At 33.3% G+C, this 22,360-nt stretch overlaps 1 protein-coding gene across 2 annotated transcripts in view; it reads left to right on the top strand.

The window, feature by feature from the left end:
* Positions 1-5,084: 5,084 nt before the first annotated feature.
* Positions 5,085-22,360, top strand: part of LOC141289044 (gamma-aminobutyric acid receptor subunit beta-2-like) — an 85,314-nt gene continuing 68,038 nt past the window's right edge. Inside the window, exons 1-3 of one of the 2 annotated variants that reach the window (XM_073821233.1) lie at positions 5,085-5,349; positions 5,442-5,533; positions 6,060-6,127. In XM_073821233.1, the coding sequence (XP_073677334.1) occupies positions 5,276-5,349; positions 5,442-5,533; positions 6,060-6,127 (234 nt within the window). In that variant the 5' untranslated portion in view covers positions 5,085-5,275. The remainder of the gene's footprint in view (positions 5,350-5,441; positions 5,534-6,059; positions 6,128-22,360) is intronic. The other variant, XM_073821232.1, reaches the window with a different exon arrangement.

A 22,360-nucleotide genomic window follows, 5' to 3' on the forward strand; every position in this document is an offset into this window, starting at 1 on the left:
ACATTATCAAGGTAAATTTGTTCTGACACAGATTAACTCTGAGATCTTGTCATATTTTATTACCATTTTCTAAACTATAGCGAATAAACTGATAATGTGAGAAATGTTGAAGGTGTCTGAATAAACATTTACTATATATATATATATATATATATATATATATATATATATATATATATATATATATATATATATATTTACACACACACACACACACACACACACACACACACACACACACACACACACACACACAGTGCACAAAGTACACCCCCTCTGAATAAATATAAAATAGGTATTTTCTTAATTTTCACTAATATAATTAATGGAAAAATGGCAAAATTGAAATGTATTAAACATATACTTAACTAAAAACAAAAAAAAATATGCTAATATTTTCTGTAAAATAAGTAAGAAATAAGTAAGAAATTAGTACACCCTAGATTTAATTCATTTGGGCCTGTATTCGCAAAACATCCTAAGGAGTAAAAGTAGCTCATAACTTGCCGATTTAGGAGAAAATCTTAAAAATAATGGGCGCGTCAATCCTAAATTTAGGACTCCTCTAAGAGTATTTCACAAAGCATTTAAGGGCTAAAACTAGCTCCTAAATCTGTGAAACATTAGGAGTAGTGAAGAGGACTTGTAAGTCACTAAAACCAAATCCCAAACTAGGCCTATCCTCTCTGCTGAAAAAAAAAAACATTCATCAAAGAAATTCTAATTGTTTCCATTACAAATACTATTACAAATATTACAAACCATCAACTTTTAACAATTAAAATCATAAATAAATGGTTTCCTGTACTGTTTTATGGGACATCATTTTTTAACCAGTAAAAACATAAACATTTTGTAATTTTTCAGGGCTAAAATGACTGTTGCCAGCTTTCTGCCTTGGAACATAAACATTTTAGGAACATGTTGCATTAATTGGCACACATGTTTTCCCGCGCATCTTTTTTTTGGTTTTGGAGGTTATCCATAAATATCCAAATTTTCATTTGATTATATCCTTGTTTTCATTAACAGGTTGGGTAAGAAGCTGTTCTTGAGTCCAGTTTGGTTTTATTTTACGTTTGCATGCCTTACTACTAGTAGCCATGATTATTCTAGTCTGTCAATTAAAATGTTTATATGCATATTTGCTAATTGTTTATGAGAAGCACACATGAGTGGCTGACAATTAGCTGAACATATGTGACCCTGGACCACAAAACCAGTCATAAGGTTAAATTTTACAAAACTGAGATGTATGCATCATATGAAAGTTCAATAAATAAGCTTTCTATTGATGTATGGTTTGTTAGGATAGGGCAATATTTGGCCGAGATACATCTATTTGAAAATCTGGAATCTGAGGGTGCAAAAAAAAAAAAATCAAAATACTGAGAAAATCACCTTTAAAGTTGTCCAAATTAGGTTCTAAGAATGCATTTTACAAATCAAAAATTACATTTTGATATATTCATAGTAGGAATTTTGCAAAAAAATCTTCATGGAACATGATCTTTACTCAATTTCCTAATGATTTTTGGCGTAAAAGAAAAATCAATAATTTTGACCCATTCAATGTATTTTTGGCTATTGCTACAAATATACCCCAGCGACTTAAGACTGGTCTTGTGGTCCAGGGTCACATATACTTGTTTAATTATTGACAATAGTTGACATTAGTGGCAACATCTTTATTTTTAAACCTTTATTTGAATATGGCAACATAATATCGCCCTCTACAATATTTTATGAATAAATCTCTGACAGAGACTCCTCCTCTATCAGCCAATCGCTGTGTGCATAGTTAGTAGCAACAAGGTCAACCCCGCCCTTACTCTTAGCTTAAGACCTCTCTCTATTCCTTAGTAAAAGTTTGTAGCTTTGTGAATGGGTTTTAAGAAAAAACTCTTAGCTAAAAACTTTTAGTGCTATTTATGAGAACTCTTAGTGCTAAGATAAAATGTGACCCTGGACCACAAAACCAGTCATAAGGTTAAATTTGACAAAACTAAGATTTATGCATCATATGAAAGCTCAATAAATAAGCTGAGGGTGCAAAAAAATCAAAAAGACTGAGAAAATCACCTTTAAAGTTGTCCAAATTAGGTTCTTAACAATGCATATTACAAACCAAAAATTACATTTTGATATGTTTACAGTAGGAATTTTACAAAAAATCTTCATGGAACATGAACTTTACTTAATTTCTTAATGATTTTTGGCATAAAAGAAAAATCAAAAATTTTGACCTATGCAATGTATTTTTGGCTATTGCTACAAATATACCCCAGCGACTTAAGACTTTTTTGTGGTTTTGTGGTCCAGGGTCACAAATGTTTTGTGAATACGGGCCCAGATGTATAATATTCTAGTCAAGTTCATGACAAATTGTCACATCTGTCCTGTTTAACTCCTGGAGGACGACCTCCTTGAATGCCCTGGTCTTTAATGGGGAGTGTTGCTCAGCGCGTCTCTACAGAATCTGACACAGGTGCTCAAGAGTGTTAAGATTGAGTGAAATACATGATCACTAAAGGAGTTTCATGTCGGAATAATGCATATCTTCATTGTCATGTTGAAAAATGCCCAACAATGCTGTTTCAGGGTTTTGTTACATCACACAGTGGTGTGTGAATTGATGACAGCATTGATAAAGCATAACTTTCTCACACCTTCAGCACTCATACATCCCTATAGAAGAGCTTTACTAAGACTGAAGGTCACTGTGGGAACCAGGCACGTCTCACTGTACTCCTCTTCTAGCAACAACATAACATAAACATTTTGGATGCTTTTAGATCTGAAATGACTTAGACTTAGAGTATGGATTCCCAGAAGTCTATACTTTGTAAATATGGGCCTTGGAAGGATTAAATGGGTTTATTGTGCTTTGGCTACAGTAGATAGTTCTGGTGTGGATAAACAGCCATCCATGTCACTTCTGCAGGCTGCGTCTTACTCTGTCAGATAAACAGTCACAGCTTTTGCTGACTCTGAGACACTTACATTGTATTTCTCCTGCTTTTTTATAGCAAAAACACACTCATTACTGAATGAAAACTTAAAGTGAAAGCCTGATTATTTGGAGCCTTGTCACCAGGGGCGCCGCTAAGGGGGGGAAAGTTAGGACAATTCTAAGGGCCTACGCCCTTTAGGGGCCCCCAGAGATCTGCTTTGGTGTGGTAGGGGGGGCCCAACCTCATATTTTGTCATAGGGCCCAAAATTGTGAGCGGCGCCCCTGCTTGTCACAAGTCCATTGTTTTTAAATGTCGGTGTTACTTCTTCTATGTTTTTACACTTAAAACAGTATTCCTCTTGTTTCATTGTCTTCTTTTATGCAAAAAAATAAATATCCTGACAGTTCTCTCTCTCAAGCGGTTTCGTTGTTGTCAGCATTCAGCCTGAGAATGATTCTGTGGATGTTATAACACTTTTAATTGCCAAAAATTGCTTATCTTTGACAGTTTTGGTTCAACATACTTACCTGCTGATCAAAACTTGCCTTAACCTTACACCAGAAAATTTGATTTCATTTGATTTAGTAACTTTCATGAGGGTGTACCAAGTTTTGCAACACTACATTTTATCACTTTGATAAGATTTTATTTATTTTTTTCCTGAATAACATTCTTCTTTGGTTGCTGAACAAGCAGATTTGCTGACATATTATATCTGTAAAGAACCCTTAAATGTCTTCAAAGTAAAGACTAATTGATGAATTTGTTATGTTTCATAGGGGGTGTACTCATTTATGCGGTGCACTGTTTATATATTTACATTTATTCATTTAGCAGACACTTTTATATACTATCTATATCAATATCTTTCTCTCTCTCTCTGTGTATGTATATATATATATATATATATATATATATATATATGCAGAGTTTATTTGCGAAAACAGATAACTTTCCATAAATCATGTTTTTTTTATTTTTTTATTGTGATAGTTATCTTTATTTATTTTATTTTATTTTTCATTTCATTATTTAATAAAAACATCCCACAACTGCTGTTTGATTGATATTACTTGGAATGCAGAATAAAAAACATGATTTATTAACATTTTTAACAACAGAGTTATTTGTTTTTGCAAATGAACTCTTCATATATGAGTGAACCCTTGTCAAAATCATCCACAGATTAGTTCTGTCAAATCACAAATAATCGCATCCAAGGTAAGTTTTTGTTTACATAATTTATGTGCGTGTACTATATAGATTTATTATGTATGTACACACACAAACAGAATAAATTTATAAAATATTTACATGCATATATTTATATTCATATATATAAATATTTTAATATATAAACAACATATTTTTTCCTAAATGTATGCATGCATGTGTGTGTGTATTTATGTATACATAACAAATATTTTTGACAGCACTACCACAAATACACCTGAGGAATTCAACCAATCAGTACCAAATAGAAATGCATAATATTCATTTTAACCAGGATCACCAAATTGGTAAAATGATTTTTAGCACAAAGGTTAAAAAGTGATATTTTTTAAAATGTGATGGCTCTTACAGCACAGAAATTGCACACTTGTTTATCTTCACATCTTTAATGATCTTTTTTTGTGTATGTCTTAGCTTTGAGGTCATCTACTGAAAATTGACAAATCAGTCTTTTAACAGATTCTTGGGAAGAAAGACTAAATATATCGATGACTTTATCCTGCACTCAGGGGCGTGTTCGACTTTTCGTCCAATCAAATGCTTCCTAGAATGAAAAAGCCCCTCCCCCTAATACCACCTGTTTCGCTTTGGGTTGTAACTTAAAGACCATTTCAATAGCAAATAGCGAATGCACCTATCATTTACTCTGTAACATGTTGAATATGCGTTCTCATTTTCTCTCACAATAAACACATTACGAAGAAACTCTCGGCGGCTCTTTATTCTGAGACCTTAAAGCAAACGTTATTGATTATGATAGGCTACCTGAAGTTCGCTAAGCCCGAAACCCCTTCGTGTCACCTTCAGCTCGCTGCACTAACCCGTCAAGCTCCACATTCACACAGGACTAAAAAATGCTGCATGAAGATCACCTGATGTCTTCTTCTCTTGACTTGGTTTATTCAGTCGTCCCTTTAATTTTTCCCCCGCAATGGAAACAGCTCATCCAGCATCATCAGGAGCTGCTCTTTGATCTGGAGCTGGCGTGTGCGCATGCGCAGCTCATTGCCTTCGCTGCACTGGCTTCAGTAAGTTGGATGTGCGCTGTCTTCATCATCACATCCGAAAGCCCATCAAAACTGTTGCGATGGAGAGTATCGGAAAAACCCCGCATATCTTCTTGTTATGTCCGCTCATCGTGGCGGTGGCGTGCGCGCAAAGGTAGGCTTGCATTTTGTGCCGTTTCTCAAAAGAAAATGTTGTGTTCTGCCGATGCGAGAAGATTTTAAGAACATCTCGTGATATTATTGCAGTAGCAGAGACCCGAGCAATATGCCGGTGGTCAAAGACACCGTGGACAGACTCATGAAAGGATACGACATTCGACTGAGGCCGGATTTCGGAGGTAACGCATGAGTAAAATTCCTATAATTGTTGCATTTGGCTTGTCACGCGCACTAACATGCCCAATTACTCATGCAAACCTTGTTCATTCATCTCAGTCTCTGATCTGAGGCGTGCATGTCAATGCATGAGAGACGGGGGTGAAAAACGAACGCACGCACGCTTCTTCCCTGCTATTTTGCCATTTTAGAGAGAGACGCCAACTTAGGGATCAATTCAATTTGCAGCGCAACTTTTGTTGCATCATGACAGCAAATGAAATATCAAAAATTAAAATCTCCTTCGATGCGCGAAGCTGTTATCGATAGCCTGTGCGTTTGTCAGTCATGCAGTTGCATTTGTGCGTTGTAACAAATCAACAGTTTCATGCGCAATGCCACGTGAATTTAGGGTGTTGGTGTTTCGTGCACATATAAACCGTGATGTTTTGCCATACGAGAATGAGATTTGGCGTAATTGGGCACCAAGTGTGAATATGTGCATGCATGCAATTTCCCTTTCAATAATTTTTCTCTTCTCTCCATCAGGAGCTCCGGTGGCGGTAGGGATGAATATAGACATAGCCAGCATAGACATGGTATCCGAAGTAAACATGGTATGTTGCATGTAACAGTTTTCCATTGCTCTTCTGTGTCCTGCTGTTAAAATGCAACGCTAAACTTGAGGCGCACCAGCTGATGTGGCTCACACATGACGATTAGATGTGAAACTGCAGAAGTTCATTGGCATGCTGCGGTATCTGCTCTGCATTTCGCTGCTGACATTTGAATTCAAAACACACGCGCACTGGCGCACTCGCACGCGCACCCGCACGCGCTCAGCATGTCTCACACTGTGTTTTTGAGCCCATTGGTTTTGATATGCCACCGAGCGACGGCCAGGTCCGTGGATGCACCTTTACACTCTGTGTCTTGGGTTTGATCGCAAATCTAGTTCAAGGTGAGCGTTGCCCTCTCAAGGAGAAAGACGGCATGTGTCGCGTACGCGGACACAATCACGCGTTTCTCTGTCGCCACTCGCCAGAGACTGGATTTTAGGGAATGCACGTGTGTAAACAGCACCCATCGACGTTTTTACAGGTGTATGCTCTTTTTGAAATCCTCAGATATCATACTGTGATGTAAAAGCAACATACTGTTGATGGGGACCGCTGAAAAGTTTATTCCGCGCAAGCGCACCCTCTGTCGGACGCGGCTGGCAGCGCAGCTGTAATTGCAGGGGAATATGTATGGCTGTGAAATTAAAGATTTATGGCTCGTACTCATTGCAGCTTTATCATTTCAGTGGGGGTGATAGAGTTTGTTTTCAATTCATTTCCCCGTCGCTCCTTTTCACTCGACGAAGGTGAAATGGCCTCTGCCAGGAGCTCTGCGTTTTCATCACCAATCAGTCTTGTGTGGAAAAACAAAAGCATGCCTCGTTTGCAAATCGAGTTCACACGTGTATTTATAGCGCTGTGGGTGGTGCATGCACACGAATGGTCAAATCTAGAATGCAAGCAATGTTGTTTCTTTACAGTTCATTATTAATTGTTAGAAGGATCTTACCTGTTTATAGATTGGATGCTTGAAGCAGGGCTTCAGAAAAATCATTTGAGTATGACAGCCAAGGTCAGGATATCCCATAGACATAGCAAATAAAATAAATAAATATAATGGGAATTTCTGTGAGTGACTATAAATTCTTGTAGTTACTCTCAGCTGCAATACTCTCGTTATAGGACAAATATATTTTTTAATGCACATGCATCATATTCCATGAACAAGGTAAAAATTTTCCAATTGTTTATTTTTTAAATAATAGCATTATGGGCAGAAATCCAAAGTTTTTGAGCCGGATAGATTACTTACAAATTGTAATCCGTTGCTAAATCCAAATTACTCGATGAAAATTGTAGTTAGTAATGTACTCGGTTACATTAGACATTTTATGCAATATAATCAGACTACTACTTCTGACCTAAAATTGGATAACCTTGTACCATATTGACATAAAAATACAAAGCATAAGAAAATATATTCCATTTGTTGTTATTAACAACATGAAGCGCATTAAGAACGTGAAACTGGTGTTTGTCAAGGAACTGCAAGGGAGTTTATGAGTTTAATGAGAAATTAATAATTTAAATAAATTATATAAAAATATATATATCTTTTAAAGTAAATAAAAAAATAAATATTTTATTTGTTTGCCTTCATGTCATGTGACCATAACCAATATCAGAGAACCAATGAACATGCAGATATTCATTATTAAAATATTTATTTGAAAATCTCAAGTAAATATACTGGGTGAAAGAGGATCAGATGACAAAAAAAGTTTGTGTATTTGTGCAATTTAATGTGTTTGAAAGACAACAGCTTTTAAAGACGTAGAAAATAGAAATAAAAATCAATGTGTTCATCAGTTGTTGATGCAATACTGAAACACTTATTAAACCTGAAATCATTTTTGTAAATCAGTGGTCAAATGCTGCTTGAATATTGACAGATCTTTCTGTTAATGTCAGCAGTAGGCTATTTTAGGAAAATTGAAAAGATGAAAAAAGAGGTAATAGGGAGAATCAATAAATAATGAATAATTTATTGCTATTCTGTTAATAATATATAATCATGTAATCCACAAAAAAAAACTTTAGTAAAAATATGAGTATTTAAAAATGTAATTTAATCTAATTACAAGTAATTCAGATTACATGTAATCTTTTACTACCCAGCTACTGATTACCTGTTTAGTGAACTAACATCATTCATTAATGCATTTAACATATAATTCACCTATTAAGGTGAACTAGTTTTTAATGCATCACATGTCTGTTTCTCCAACTTAAAATGTGATGTTGGCCTGTTCCACCATTTATCCAATGGAAAACTTTATCCAATGATCAAAATAACAACAACAATAGCAACATCAAATGGACTGGTATTCGTATCTTGACCTTCAACCTTGTCACGTTATTTCATTGCAGAATGACAAAACAAATAATTTTCTTAAATTTCAAGTTGAGTAACTATTTAGTCTCAAACTACTAACTGATACGATTATTTAGGCTTCATTTTCAATCACATTACATCCAACCCATTTTTAAAACATATTTAATTTCTAATTTTTATATGTGACCCTGGACCACAAACTTACATAGTATGGGTCAAAATGATCGATTTTTGTTTTATGCCAAAAATCATTAGGATATTAAGTAAAGATATTTAGATAAATTTTCTACCGTAAATATATCGAAACATAATTTTTCATTAGTAATATGCATTGCTAAGAACTTCGTTTGGACAACTTTAAAGGTGATTTTCTCAGTATTTTGATTTTTTTGCAACTTCAGATTACAGATTTTCAAATAGTTGTATCTCGGCCAAATATTGTTCTATCAAAACAAACCATACATCAATGGAAATATTTACTCAGTTTTCAGATGATGTGTCAATCTTAATAAAAAAATACCCTTATGACTGTTTTGTGGTTCAGGGTCACAAATGTCTATTTCTTCCTCTTAAAATGTGATTGAGGTCTTGATCTGTTTGACTTTACCCAATGATTAAAATAATACATACAACATAAATTGGACTGGTATTCGTATCTTGACCTTCAATATTATCACAAATGTTATTTTAATACAGAATGACAAGTTTCAAGTTGGGCAAGAACTATTTAGTCCTGATAGATTATTTAGGCTTTATTTTCAATCCTACTACATCCAACCCATTTAAAAAAAATAAATTTATACATTTACTTATTTATAATTATATTATTATTTATTGTACCATATGTGACCCTGGACCACAAAACCAGGCTTAAGTAGTAGGTATATTTGTAGCAATAGCCAAAAATACATTGTATGGGTCAAAATGATCTTTTTAGGCCAAAACTCATTAGGATAATAAGATCATGTTCCATGAAGATATTTAGTAAATGTCCTACTGTAAATATATCAAAACTTAATTTTTGATAAGTAATATGCATTGCTAAGAACTTCATTTGGACAACTTTTAAGGCGATTTTCTCATGCAGATGTGAGACTTAATTATTAAAATATTTGTTTTAAAATCTCAGGGGTACTTCAAGTAAATATATCAGGTGAAAGAGGATCAGATGACAAAAAAGTTGATGAATTTTTGCATTTTAATGGGTTCGAAAGACAAAAGCCTTCTAAAGGCATAGAAATACATGGTTAAATAACCTACAGAGAGATAATTGAAATAAAAAGCAATGTGTTACATTACATTATATTATTAAATAATGTTAATTATTTATTAATTTATTAAACATATATATTCTTTTACATCAAAACACATAATGTTTTGTGCGATATTAAATAAAGATCATGTTCCATGAAGATATTTTGTACATTTTCTACCATAAATATTTCATTAGTTGAATGCATTGCTAAGAACTTGATTTGTAAAGTTATTTATTCAGCTTTCAGATGATGTGTTAAATATATATTTTTTTAGTATTGTTTTATTACAGAATGACGAAACAAATTATTTTCTTAAATTTCAAGTTGATCAAGAACTATTTAGTACCAAACTACTGATACTAATTACTAATTACTGCTTAATTTCCAATCCTGTTACATCCAACCCACTTTAAAAATATATTTAATTCTTAATTTTTATATATTTATTTTTTATTATATATTTATTTTATTATATGCACCTCTGGACCACAAAACCAGATTTAATTCAAAATTATACATTTTTATACAAGATATTTTGTAAATGTCCTACCATAAATATATCAAAACATAGTTTTTGATTTTTTAATATGCATTGCAAAGAACTTCATTTGGACAACTTTGAAGGTCAGTTTTGTGATTTTTTTTTTTTGCCCCCTCAGATTCCAGATTCTCAAATAGTTGTATCTCAGCTAAATATTGTCCTATCCTAACAAACCATACATGAAAAGTTATTTATTTAGCTTTCAGATGATGTATGAATAAAAAAATGACCCTTTTGACTGGTTTTGTGGCTCACATATTATGTTTTAGTTTTATTATTTATTTATTTTTTTAATAAAACCTCCAACCTTTTTTTTTGACCTTGTAAGGTTGATCAGAATCACATTTGATAAATATTAAGCACTTCTTTTGACTTTCCACTGACTAATCACGAACAAACCGAGAAAGCCTGCTGTTTCCAAGCGGACAGACCTCTGGACAGATGCTTCGTACTGTGTTTACAGCGATGTGCTTACAAATTACCTTTATAGATCTGTCAGGTTTGTTGCTTGTCACGCTTGAGCTCTGGAATCCCAAAGAGTTGCAAAAAAAAGTTTGTTTTCCGCAGCTCCAGCAAAATTGGATTTTCACCAAGCCCACAGCCGACAGGATCCTCGACTGTCTTAAGGGTTGACAGGGCCGATCAGGGAGATTCGCAGCCATTAGTATCAGATATTTCCATTCAAAGCCAGCATGCATCACGCCTCATTCGCTCATACGCTCGCCTCTTTACTGTCTCATTAGTCCAGCTCGATGCCTATGGCATATGGCAAGCCCTTTTAGCCTAAAATATACTAAGCGTTACTCATCGTAATTGCATTTTTACTAGTAACTATTCAATTAGAGAGCGCTATGATACAATTTTTACTATTAACAATGCCAATTAAAGAGCTCTCTAATTAAATTCTTACTAGTAAAAAATCCAATTACAGAGCTAGTCATATGTCTCCATTGACTTCCATTCATTTTTAATTACAGAGCTCTACAACAGAATTTTTACTAGTAAAAATGGAATTAGAGAGCTCTGTAATTGGAATTGTTACTAGTAAAAAATTGATTTAGAGAGCTCTCTAATTGTAATTGTTGCTAGTATTAATTCAATTGTAGAGCTCTGTAATTAAAAATGAATGGAAGTCAGTGGAGACATATGACTAGGAAAAATTAATATGTAGAGCTCTGTAATTGTAATTGTTACTAGTAAAAAATTGATTTAGAGAGCTCTCTAATTGTAATTGTTGCTAGTATTAATTCAATTGTAGAGCTCTGTAATTAAAAATGAATGGAAGTCAGTGGAGACATATGACTTGGAAAAATTAATATGTAGAGCTCTGTAATTGTAATTGTTATTAGTAATAATTGAATTAGCTCTGTAATTTTAATTATTACTAGTAAGAATTTAATTATCTCTGTAATTGGAATTGTTACTAGTAAGAATTTAATTCGAGAGCTCTATAATTGAAATTGTTGCTAGTAAGAATTGAATTAGTGAGCTCTGTAATTGAAATTGTTACTAGTAAGAATTGAATTCGAGAGCTCTGTAATTGAAATTGTTACTAGTAAGAATTTAATTCGAGAGCTCTGTAATTGAAATTGTTACTAGTAAGAATTGAATTAGTGAGCTCTGTAATTAAAATTGTTACTAGTATGAATTGAATTCGAGAGCTCTGTAATTGAAATTGTTACTAGTATGAATTGAATTCGAGAGCTCTGTAATGAAATTGTTACTAGTAAGAATTGAATTCGAGAGCTCTGTAATTGAAATTGTTACTAGTAAGAATTGAATTCGAGAGCTCTGTAATTGAAATTGTTGCTAGTAAGAATTGAATTAGTGAGCTCTGTAATTTAAATTGTTACTAGTAAGAATTGAATTAGTGAGCTCTGTAATTGAAATTGTTACTAGTAAGAATTGAATTGGAGAGCTCTGTAATTGAAATTGTTACTAGTAATAATTGAATTCGAGAGCTCTGTAATTGAAATTGTTACTAGTAAGAATTGAATTGGAGAGCTCTGTAATTGAAATTGTTACTAGTATGAATTGAATTCGAGAGATCTGTAATTTAAATTGTTACTAGTAAGAATTGAATTCGAGAGCTCTGTAATTGAAATTGTTACTAGTAAGAATTGAATTCGAGAGCTCTGTAATTGAAATTGTTACTAGTAAGATTGAATTCGAGAGCTCTGTAATTAAAAATTGTTACTAGTAAGAATTCAATTAGTGAGCTCTGTAATTGAAATTGTTACTAGTATGAATTGAATTCGAGAGCTCTGTAATTGAAATTGTTACTAGTAAGAATTCAATTAGTGAGCTCTGTAATTGAAATTGTTACTAGTATGAATTGAATTCGAGAGCTCTGTAATTGAAATTGTTACTAGTAAGAATTGAATTTGAGAGTTCTGTAATTGAAATTGTTACTAGTAAGAATTGAATTCGAGAGCTCTGTAATTGAAATTGTTACTAGTAAGAATTGAATTTGAGAGCTCTGTAATTGAAATTGTTACTAGTAAGAATTGAATTAGTGAGCTCTGTAATTGAAATTGTTACTAGTATGAATTGAATTCGAGAGCTCTGTAATTGAAATTGTTACTAGTATGAATTGAATTCGAGAGCTCTGTAATTGAAATTGTTACTAGTAAGAATTGAATTCGAGAGCTCTGTAATTGAAATTGTTACTAGTAAGAATTGAATTAGAGAGCTCTGTAATTGAAATTGTTGCTAGTAAGAATTGAATTAGTGAGCTCTGTAATTGAAATTGTTACTAGTAAGAATTGAATTAGTGAGCTCTGTAATTGAAATTGTTACTAGTAAGAATTGAATTGGAGAGCTCTGTAATTGAAATTGTTACTAGTAAGAATTGAATTGGAGAGCTCTGTAATTGAAATTGTTACTAGTATGAATTGAATTCGAGAGATCTGTAATTTAAATTGTTACTAGTAAGAATTGAATTCGAGAGCTCTGTAATTTAAATTGTTACTAGTAAGAATTGAATTCGAGAGCTCTGTAATTGAAATTGTTACTAGTAAGATTGAATTCGAGAGCTCTGTAATTAAAAATTGTTACTAGTAAGAATTCAATTAGTGAGCTCTGTAATTGAAATTGTTACTAGTAAGAATTGAATTCGAGAGCTCTGTAATTGAAATTGTTACTAGTAAGAATTGAATTCGAGAAGTCTGTAATTGAAATTGTTACTAGTAAGAATTGAATTCGAGAGCTCTGTAATTGAAATTGTTACTAGTAAAAATTGATTTAGAGAGCTCTCTAATTGTAATTGTTACTAGTAAGAATTGAATTCGTGAGCTCTGTAATTGAAATTGTTACTAGTATGAATTGAATTAGTGAGCTCTGTAATTGAAATTGTTACTAGTATGAATTGAATTCGAGAGCTCTGTAATTGAAATTGTTACTAGTAAGAATTGAATTCGAGAGCTCTGTAATTGAAATTGTTACTAGTAAGAATTGAATTCGAGAGCTCTGTAATTGAAATTGTTACTATTAAGAATTGAATTCGAGAGCTCTGTAATTAAAAATTGTTACTAGTAAGAATTGAATTCGAGAGCTCTGTAATTGAAATTGTTACTAGTAAGAATTGAATTCGAGATCTCTGTAATTGAAATTTTACTAGTAAGATTGAATTCGAGAGCTCTGTAATTAAAAATTGTTACTAGTAAGAATTGAATTAGTGAGCTCTGTAATTGAAATTGTTACTATTAAGAATTGAATTTGAGAGCTCTGTAATTGAAATTGTTACTAGTAAGAATTGAATTCGAGAGCTCTGTAATTGAAATTGTTACTAGTAAGAATTGAATTCGAGAGCTCTGTAATTGAAATTGTTACCAGTAAGAATTGAATTCGAGAGCTCTGTAATTGAAATTGTTACTAGTAAGATTGAATTCGAGAGCTCTGTAATTAAAAATTGTTACTAGTAAGAATTGAATTCGAGAGCTCTGTAATTGAAATTGTTACTAGTAAGAATTGAATTCGAGAGCTCTGTAATTGAAATTGTTACTAATTACGATGAGTAACGCTTAGTATATTTTAGGCTAAAACGGCTTGCCATAGATGCCTGCGTCTTAGACAGATGTATGATCTCTTAATTAGGAGCAGCACGGTTGCCCCAGGTGTCTTTGCTAGGCGTAACTGCTTCCAGCGTTTTGTTTTAAAACCAAGAAGCACCCCCCCTTCTCCGCACCTCCTCCTGCCTGCCATTTCACACGCATGTAAACAAGAGCGTTCGCTGTGGTTTAAACGTGGCCAAAGAAGCCTCGACCAAAGGTCATCCGTGTTGTTTGGCAATGCAAATCTTTAGGCCAGTCCACGCCAGTTGCGTTCTCGTCGCTTGACATTAAAATGCGGGCTATTTTTGGAGAGAGGCTGTGCTCGTGGGCCATGCTCTCTGGCTGAGGCAGGTTCTGATGACTCATTTGAGTTTTTGGAGGAAGCCTAATATAAACGGGATAATGCGATATCCCGATCGATCCGTTTGTCACCCCGTGCATAAATTACGCTCAAGATGGCCTTTGTTTGCGTTGAGCGTTTTTCTCTGAAAACATAATAGTCACTTCAAAGGAAACGACGGGAGCAGACTTCTGTTAGCTCATGGGCTAAATAATTACCGGGGCGGAAACATTGCCCTTATATGTATCATTATCCTGACAAGCATTAATTGCCTACATGAATAAGAGGCAGGGCCGCGCAATGATAGCCTGCGAAATAACAAATGGATGAAAAGACAAATTTAGACTCAATTAGATCGCTCGACTTAATTAGTACTAGTGTGCGTAATTGTTGATTATTTCTGGCTAGTCAGTTAGTGTCTGTTTAGTCCTGTTTTATTGAATTCCGAGCTGATAAACAGTCTGTTGTTTAGTGTTATTTTTACTTTTTGTTGCTATGACAACACCACCCTTCTCAAAAACTGCGGGGTTAATGTGGGCTCTTCTCTGTTTCCATAGATTACGTTTAAGGCAAGGCTGCGGATTGTTTTGATGAATTCTTCTGAGCTCGACGTCGTGCCGTGTGGTTGCATGTATGATTTAGCCACAGCCAGAAATAGAGGAGCAAGGGTGTCGTCACATGATGTTCTGCCAGACAGCAGCAACTTGTATTATAATTTCATACACTGATGAGATCTGCAGCACATCTCACTCTACTGAGAAGCTTATTATAGTTTGTGCAAGGCTTTTTTTCTTCTGTGATTAATTCAGCACGACCCGTTAGCGTCAGCGTCGCACGACTGCGTTTAGACTTCGTCTGACACATTTAAGGTTAAAGATGACATATTTAGAGACTGCAGCTGCTGTGATGATTGTTAGAGCTGCTTTTTTTTACATTCATTTGCATACTAAATTGTGATTGGTTTAGATGCATACATGAAGCCTCAAGTAGGGGTGGAAATCTTCAAGGAACTTCACGATCCGATTCCAAAACGATTCTTGATCTACATTTTTTCTCCCAATTAATTAATCTGCTGTGCAAATACATCTTTACAACTTTACATTTTAACAAAATGTAAAATTGCAGTTTCTATGCTTTTTGTTTATAGTTGGAATCTCTGTATGTCAGTACTGCCATCTTAAAAGTAGTGGTGTGAATTATTATATGATATGATTAATAACATGTTTTTAAATATGATGGTTTCATTCTAAACATGGGCGATTATCTTTAAGATGACATAATAAAGGATATTTACCATCTGAATCTAACAATGTCATGTCAACAAATATAAAAGTCAGCCTTCTATTAATTATCATGTTAATTATTGTGCCTTTTAGCCCCAACAGCAACTTTTTACCCCAAATACCATACTTTTACATATTCTTTCGTTATTTAAAAACTGCTGCCTTAATTATCTTAAACAAAACTGAAAATCATCAGTTGCATGTGTATCTTGAAAAGCAGATGTTTTGGAAAGTGCTACGGCACGTTTTTTGCGATCTAGTGTTTCAAGGAAAGTAATATCAAAGACATCTTTTACCCTACGGCGTCATCAGCCCCATCGTACCCTATATATGTTGGACCAGAGACTCAACACAGCAAAATATTAGCCTTAAGGCTAGGGGTGGGAGAAAATATAGTTTCTCTGATGCATCGCGATTTTCTCTTCAACGATTTTGAGCTTGTTTTTTTCCGCATATGGCAGGCTTCATCGCACAATTTTCACTGTTTACTTTAGATATTATTTTATTTATGCAGTTTGGAATGCAGTACTATTAGGTGCACAAAACTCGCATATTGACAGACTTTCACGTGCACTTTGTGTTTGTTCGTCCTAAAGCTTGATTGCGGCTCTGGTTAAATGCACTTGCATTTTCGAATACTATTATACGAAATTGATGTACACACTGTCAGTTATGTTTTCAGAGCAGGACAAAACATCTGATATATGGAAATAGATCTGTGCATTAGTTTGAATGCAGTCTGTTAAATCAGCCACTGTCTATAATCTCATCAGTAATAATAAAACGGCAATAATGCTGAGGAAAAACAGAAAAACCAATAGTTATTGTCTGTTAACTTTCAGATACTTAAAGAACACTTATGTTATATAAGTAATTGTTTTAAAAAGTAGCCTGCTTATATAATAAAAAAATAAGTACATTTTGCACAAAATAAATTTGATATAAAATGAATATGAAAATGTAGCCATATGCAGTAATATTGAAAACAGAGAATGTGACGCATTGTGATATTTAGTTGAAGATTCACACCCCTACAGAGATTCCAACATAAACAAAAAGCATAGAAACTGCAATTTTACATTTTGTTAAAATGTAAAGTTGTAAAAATGTATTTGCACATTAGAAGAATTGATTGGGGAAAAATGTAGATCAAGAATCATTTTTGAATCGAATCGTGACTCCCAGAATCAGACCGGAAGTGCCTAAAGAGTCCCACCCCTAATTCCAACTACTTTCAGATTACTTTTAGATTACTTTTGACCTACTTAATTTATGCTATAGATTTAAATGGGATTGTTGTGTACAATATTCATATTGGTTACAACATTGTTGAACAGTGTGGTTTTGAAAGTATTCATTAAGATTGACAATTCCACCCTGTTACTAAAGTTTTTGTTAGAAAAAATGATCATAAAAATATTTTTCTTTAATTGATGGTCTTTGTTTTTTTTTTTGGTTATTGGTAATTATTATTTACAAATTTTTTTTTTTTACCTGGACTCAAAATAATTGAATGTAGTGTTGGAAGCATTGATCCATCTCTCACAGTTCCACCCTGTTATGCAAGTTATTGTAAGAAAAAGTGATCATAAAATATTTTTCTTTAATTTATGGTAATTATTATTTACATTTTTTTTACCTGGGCCCAAAATAATTGAATGCAGTGTTGAAAGCATTAATCAAGCTCTCACAGTTCCACCCTGTTATGCAAGTTATTGTAAGAAAAAAAAATCATACAATTTTTTTCTTTAATTCATGGGAAAAATAAATGTTAAAATACTATCTGGACTCTAAAAAGACTCTGGACTCTAAATGGATTGTAGTGTTGAAAGCAATGATCTCACAGTTCCACCCTGTTATGCAAGTTATTACAAGAAAAAAATATCTTATAAATATATTTCTTTAATTTATGGTTGAAAAATTGTTGAAATATTTTCTGGACCTAAATAATCAGTAGTATTGTTGAAAGCATTCATCTAGTACTCAATTCAACCCTGTTACATAAGTTATTCTTAGAAAATATTATCATAAAAATATTTTTCTTTAATTTATGTTAATTATTATTTACATTTTGTTTTTTACCTGGACTCAAAATAATTGAATGTAGTGTTGAAAGAATTGATCAAACTCTCACAGTTCCACCCTGTTATGCAAGTTATTGTAAGAAAAAATATCTTTAAAATATATTTCTTTAACTCATAGGGGAAAAACTGTTCAAATATTATCTGGACTCTAAATAATGGATTGTAGTGTTGAAAGCAATAATCAAACTCACAGAATTCCACCCTGTTACGCAAGTTATTATAAGAAAAAAATATCTTAAAAATATATTTCTTTAATTTATGGTTGAAAAACTGTTCAAATATTATCTGGACTCTAAATAATGGATTATAGTGTTGAAAGCAGTGATCAAACTCACAAAGTTCCACCCTGTTATGCAAGTTATTATAAGAAACAAATATCGTAAAATATTTATGGTTGAAAAATTGTTAAAATATTATCTGGACTCTAAATAACGGATTGTAGTGTTGAAAGCAATAATCAAACTCACACAATTCCACCCTGTTACGCAAGTTATTATAAGAAAAAACATATCTTAAAAATTTATTTCTTTAATTTATGGTTCAAAAATTTGTAAAATATCATCTGGACCTAAAATAGTTGATAGTATTGTTGAAAGCATTCATCAAGCTCACAGTTCCACCCTCTTACACCAGTTTACTTTGCATGTCTATTTAAAGTTTATTAATAGAAAATGTAAAAATCGTAATTTTAAACATGTTTTTAAAGGGACAGTTTATGCAAAACTGACCCTCATGTTGTTCCAAATCTGTCAACATTTACTCACCCTTAAGTCATTCTAAACCTCTGTTAAACATAAAAGAAGACATTTTGAAGAATGTTGATAACCAAAAAAGTTGATGGTGTACAATAAAACTCCCAGGCCCGGTTTCGCAGACAAGGCTTAAGCCTAGTCCTAGACTAAAATGTAAGTCTGAGTTGTTTCAACTGAAATAAAATTGCACTGATTGATTTTAAAATATATCAGTGCCTTTGTTTTGTCTCAAGATGCACACCCGTAATGTTTTTTTCTAAGCATGTTTATAAAAATTACTTAAATGTTCTAATTGAACTATGGTCTAATCCTGGCTTAGTCTAAGCCCTGTCTGGGAAACCGGGCCCCAGTGTTTATATAATTCTCACTCAGAGTATTAAAGTTCTTGTTCTGTACTTGTTTCTTAATCTTTCAGTGATTCAGTTTGTTAACAGCAGGTGTTCTTCATTAATGCTCAATCATTACTCAATCAATCAATTAATTATCTCATTAACTTTTCATTGTTTTAGTATTACTTTTTAACACTCTGAGTGAGAATTATATAAACGCAGGGAGTCATTTTTTCTCATACTATGGAACTCAATGCCTACTGTCAACTGTTTGGTTACCAACATTCTTCAAAATATCTTCTTTTGTGTTCAACAGAAGAAAGAAACTCATAAAGGTTTGTAACAACTTGAGGGTGAGTAAATGATGATATTAATATTAATTTAGAAAATGCTCTGCAATGGTGTTGACTGATGCATTTGCACATGGTTTGTCTTTAAACACCAGAGAGACACGAAAACAACCTGATTTTCACTAAAGGAGTTTTTAAGTTAATTCAATTATCATTTCATGTCCATTTATTGATTTGCCTGGTAGTAGGCGTGTAATAAGCAGGCTAATGCTTTGATCAAGGTTCTGATAACCCACTGGGGGACTAGTTTGTTAGTGTCTATACGTGAAAATCGAACATGGAATGTTTTGGTAAGAAAGTTTAATCAAATAACAACATTAAAGTCTAATTTCCAAGCTAATTCTGCGAAGAGGCGCTCGGTTGTAGATTAATTTGAAACACCTGGCGTTTGGAGTCTGTCTGACATTGCAGTAAACTTTGCCACTTAATCACGTCTTCGACATCAAACGTTTATCTCCAAACATGTCATCAACATCCTCATCACGGCACTTGCGGTTATGAGCTTAGATTAAGTGAAGTTAATGTGACAGATTTGCCTTGTGTAATCTGTTAATATATCATCCTTTGATGGGGCGTTAAATCAAACGTGTTTAAGTAGCTGTAAAAAACGCTCCGTTGAGAATAAAGGCTAATCGGGCCAGTCATGCTATCAGCACCCCGGGTGTGACCGCTGGATCTTAAGTCCATCTCTCTTACAACCTACAGTATTCAGAGGCTTGTGCATAACCAGCCTTTCGCATGGTTCCGTTGTCATGAACGATTAATGAAGTCTTCAAGTCTGCAGCAGCTGTGCTGGTGTTTCTCTTATTTGGAGAGACACCGAGACTATGGCAGCGGTGATGTTAAGTGCCCCGTTGCCAGTGTTCTCCATCACAATCTCCACGCGTCCTCATTTGGCACATTCCACAAATAGGGACGAACAGAAACGCTTTGATCCCTCATGATTTATTTAAAGCATTAGAGCCACAAATCCCATGTTTTCTTGTGAAAACTTGCCTGGAATAAGATTTCATCATAAACATTTTCTACTCAACCCTGTTACCGCATGATTTACTTACACAAAAATGTATTTTTGCTTAAAATTGTGTTGCATGATGGAAGGGCAAAGGAATAATCTATTTACTGGTTGCAGTCTTGACATTCATTAAGCTTGACAGTTCCACCCTGTTATGCAAGTTATTATTAAAAGGAAATGAAAAGACTTGTACGTGCGATATTATAAAGATGTTATATAACAATTAACCAGCTTGCATTTATGTTATCGTTGTTTTAAACAGTGTTTGGGGCAATGCATTTCAAGTAATGTGAGTTACGTAATCAGAATACTTTTTTTCAAGTAACTGGTAATGCGTTACTTTATAGTTTACAAGAAAGTATCAGAGTTTCCTTTTTTTAAGGCCAGTTACTTTGTTTTCAGTATATTAACTAATAGCTCCCCTAGTTCTAGACTAAATGTAAACATATGTGTGAACTCAACATAATTGGTTTTAGTGTTAAAAGCATTCATCAAGCTCACAATTCCAACCTGTTACACAAGCTAGGTTTGCATGTTTATTTATTGTTTAGTAATAAAAAATGAAAAAAATCATTATTTTAAGTTTTAAAAAGGATAGTTCGCCCAAAAGGGAAAATCCTGTCATTATTTACTCATACTCTTGTCTTTCCAAACCTGTAAGACCTTCGTTGCAACACAAGAAATTTTGTATGAAATCCATATCCATATTCAATATAGGCCCGATAAAATAGTCTATGTGACATCAGTGATTCAACCATAATGTTATTTATGGTGAACAAAAATTGTTACAATTTTACCTGGTCTCAAAATAATTGAATGTAGTGTTGAAAGCATTGATCAAGCTCTCACAGTTCCACCCTGTTATGCAAGTTATTGTAAGAAAAACATGATCATAAAAATATTTCTGTCATTAATTACTCACCCTCATGTCGTTCCAAACCTGTAAGACCTTCGTTCAACTTTGCAACACAATTAAGATGTTTTATATGAAATCCAAGAGCTTTATGACCCTCCATGGAGGGCAATGGAATGACTATGTTCAAGGCCTGTTAACACAGTCCATGTGACATCAGTTCAACCATTATGTTATGAAGCTACAAGAATACTTTTTGTGTGCAAAGAAAACAAAAATAACAACTTTATTTTTGGGTGTACCATCTTTTGTTACAGCAGTGTTGAACAGAGTGGTGATGAAAGCATTCGTTAAGCTTGACAATTCCACCCTGTTACGCAAGTTATTGTTAGAAAAAGTGATCATAAAAATATTTTCTTTAATTTATGGTAAAAGTTTTGTATTTTTTATTTTACCTGGACTCAAAATAATTGAATGTAGTGTTGAAAGCATTGATCAAACTCTTACAGTTCCACCCTGTTATGCATGTTATTGTAATAAAAAATGATCATAAAAATATTTTTCTCTTATTTATGGGGAAAAAAAATTGATAAAATACTATCTGGACTTTAAATAATGGATTGTAGTGTTGAAAGCAATGACCGAACTTGCACAATTCCACCCTGTTATGCAAATTATAATACAAAAAATGTATTATAAAAATATATTTCTTTAATTTATGGGAGAAAAATTGTTTCACTATTATCTTGATCTTAAATAATCGATAGTATTGTTAAAAGCATTCATCAAGCTCACAATTCCACCCTGTTACACATGTCTATTAAGTTTACTTTGCATGTCTATTCAATGTTCATTGATAGAAAATGTAAAAATCCTGATATTGAACATGTTTCTAAAGAGACAGTTCATGCAAAACTGAAAATTCTGTCATTAATTACTCGCTCTCATGTTGTTCTAAACCGGTAAGACCTTTGTTTAAATTTGAAACACAAATTAAGGTATTTTTGATGAAATCCAAGAGCTTTTTGACCCTCCTGGAG

The sequence above is a fragment of the Garra rufa genome, chromosome 16, assembly GCF_049309525.1.
Source record: "Garra rufa chromosome 16, GarRuf1.0, whole genome shotgun sequence".
In the NCBI taxonomy this organism is placed as follows: Eukaryota; Metazoa; Chordata; class Actinopteri; order Cypriniformes; family Cyprinidae; genus Garra; species Garra rufa.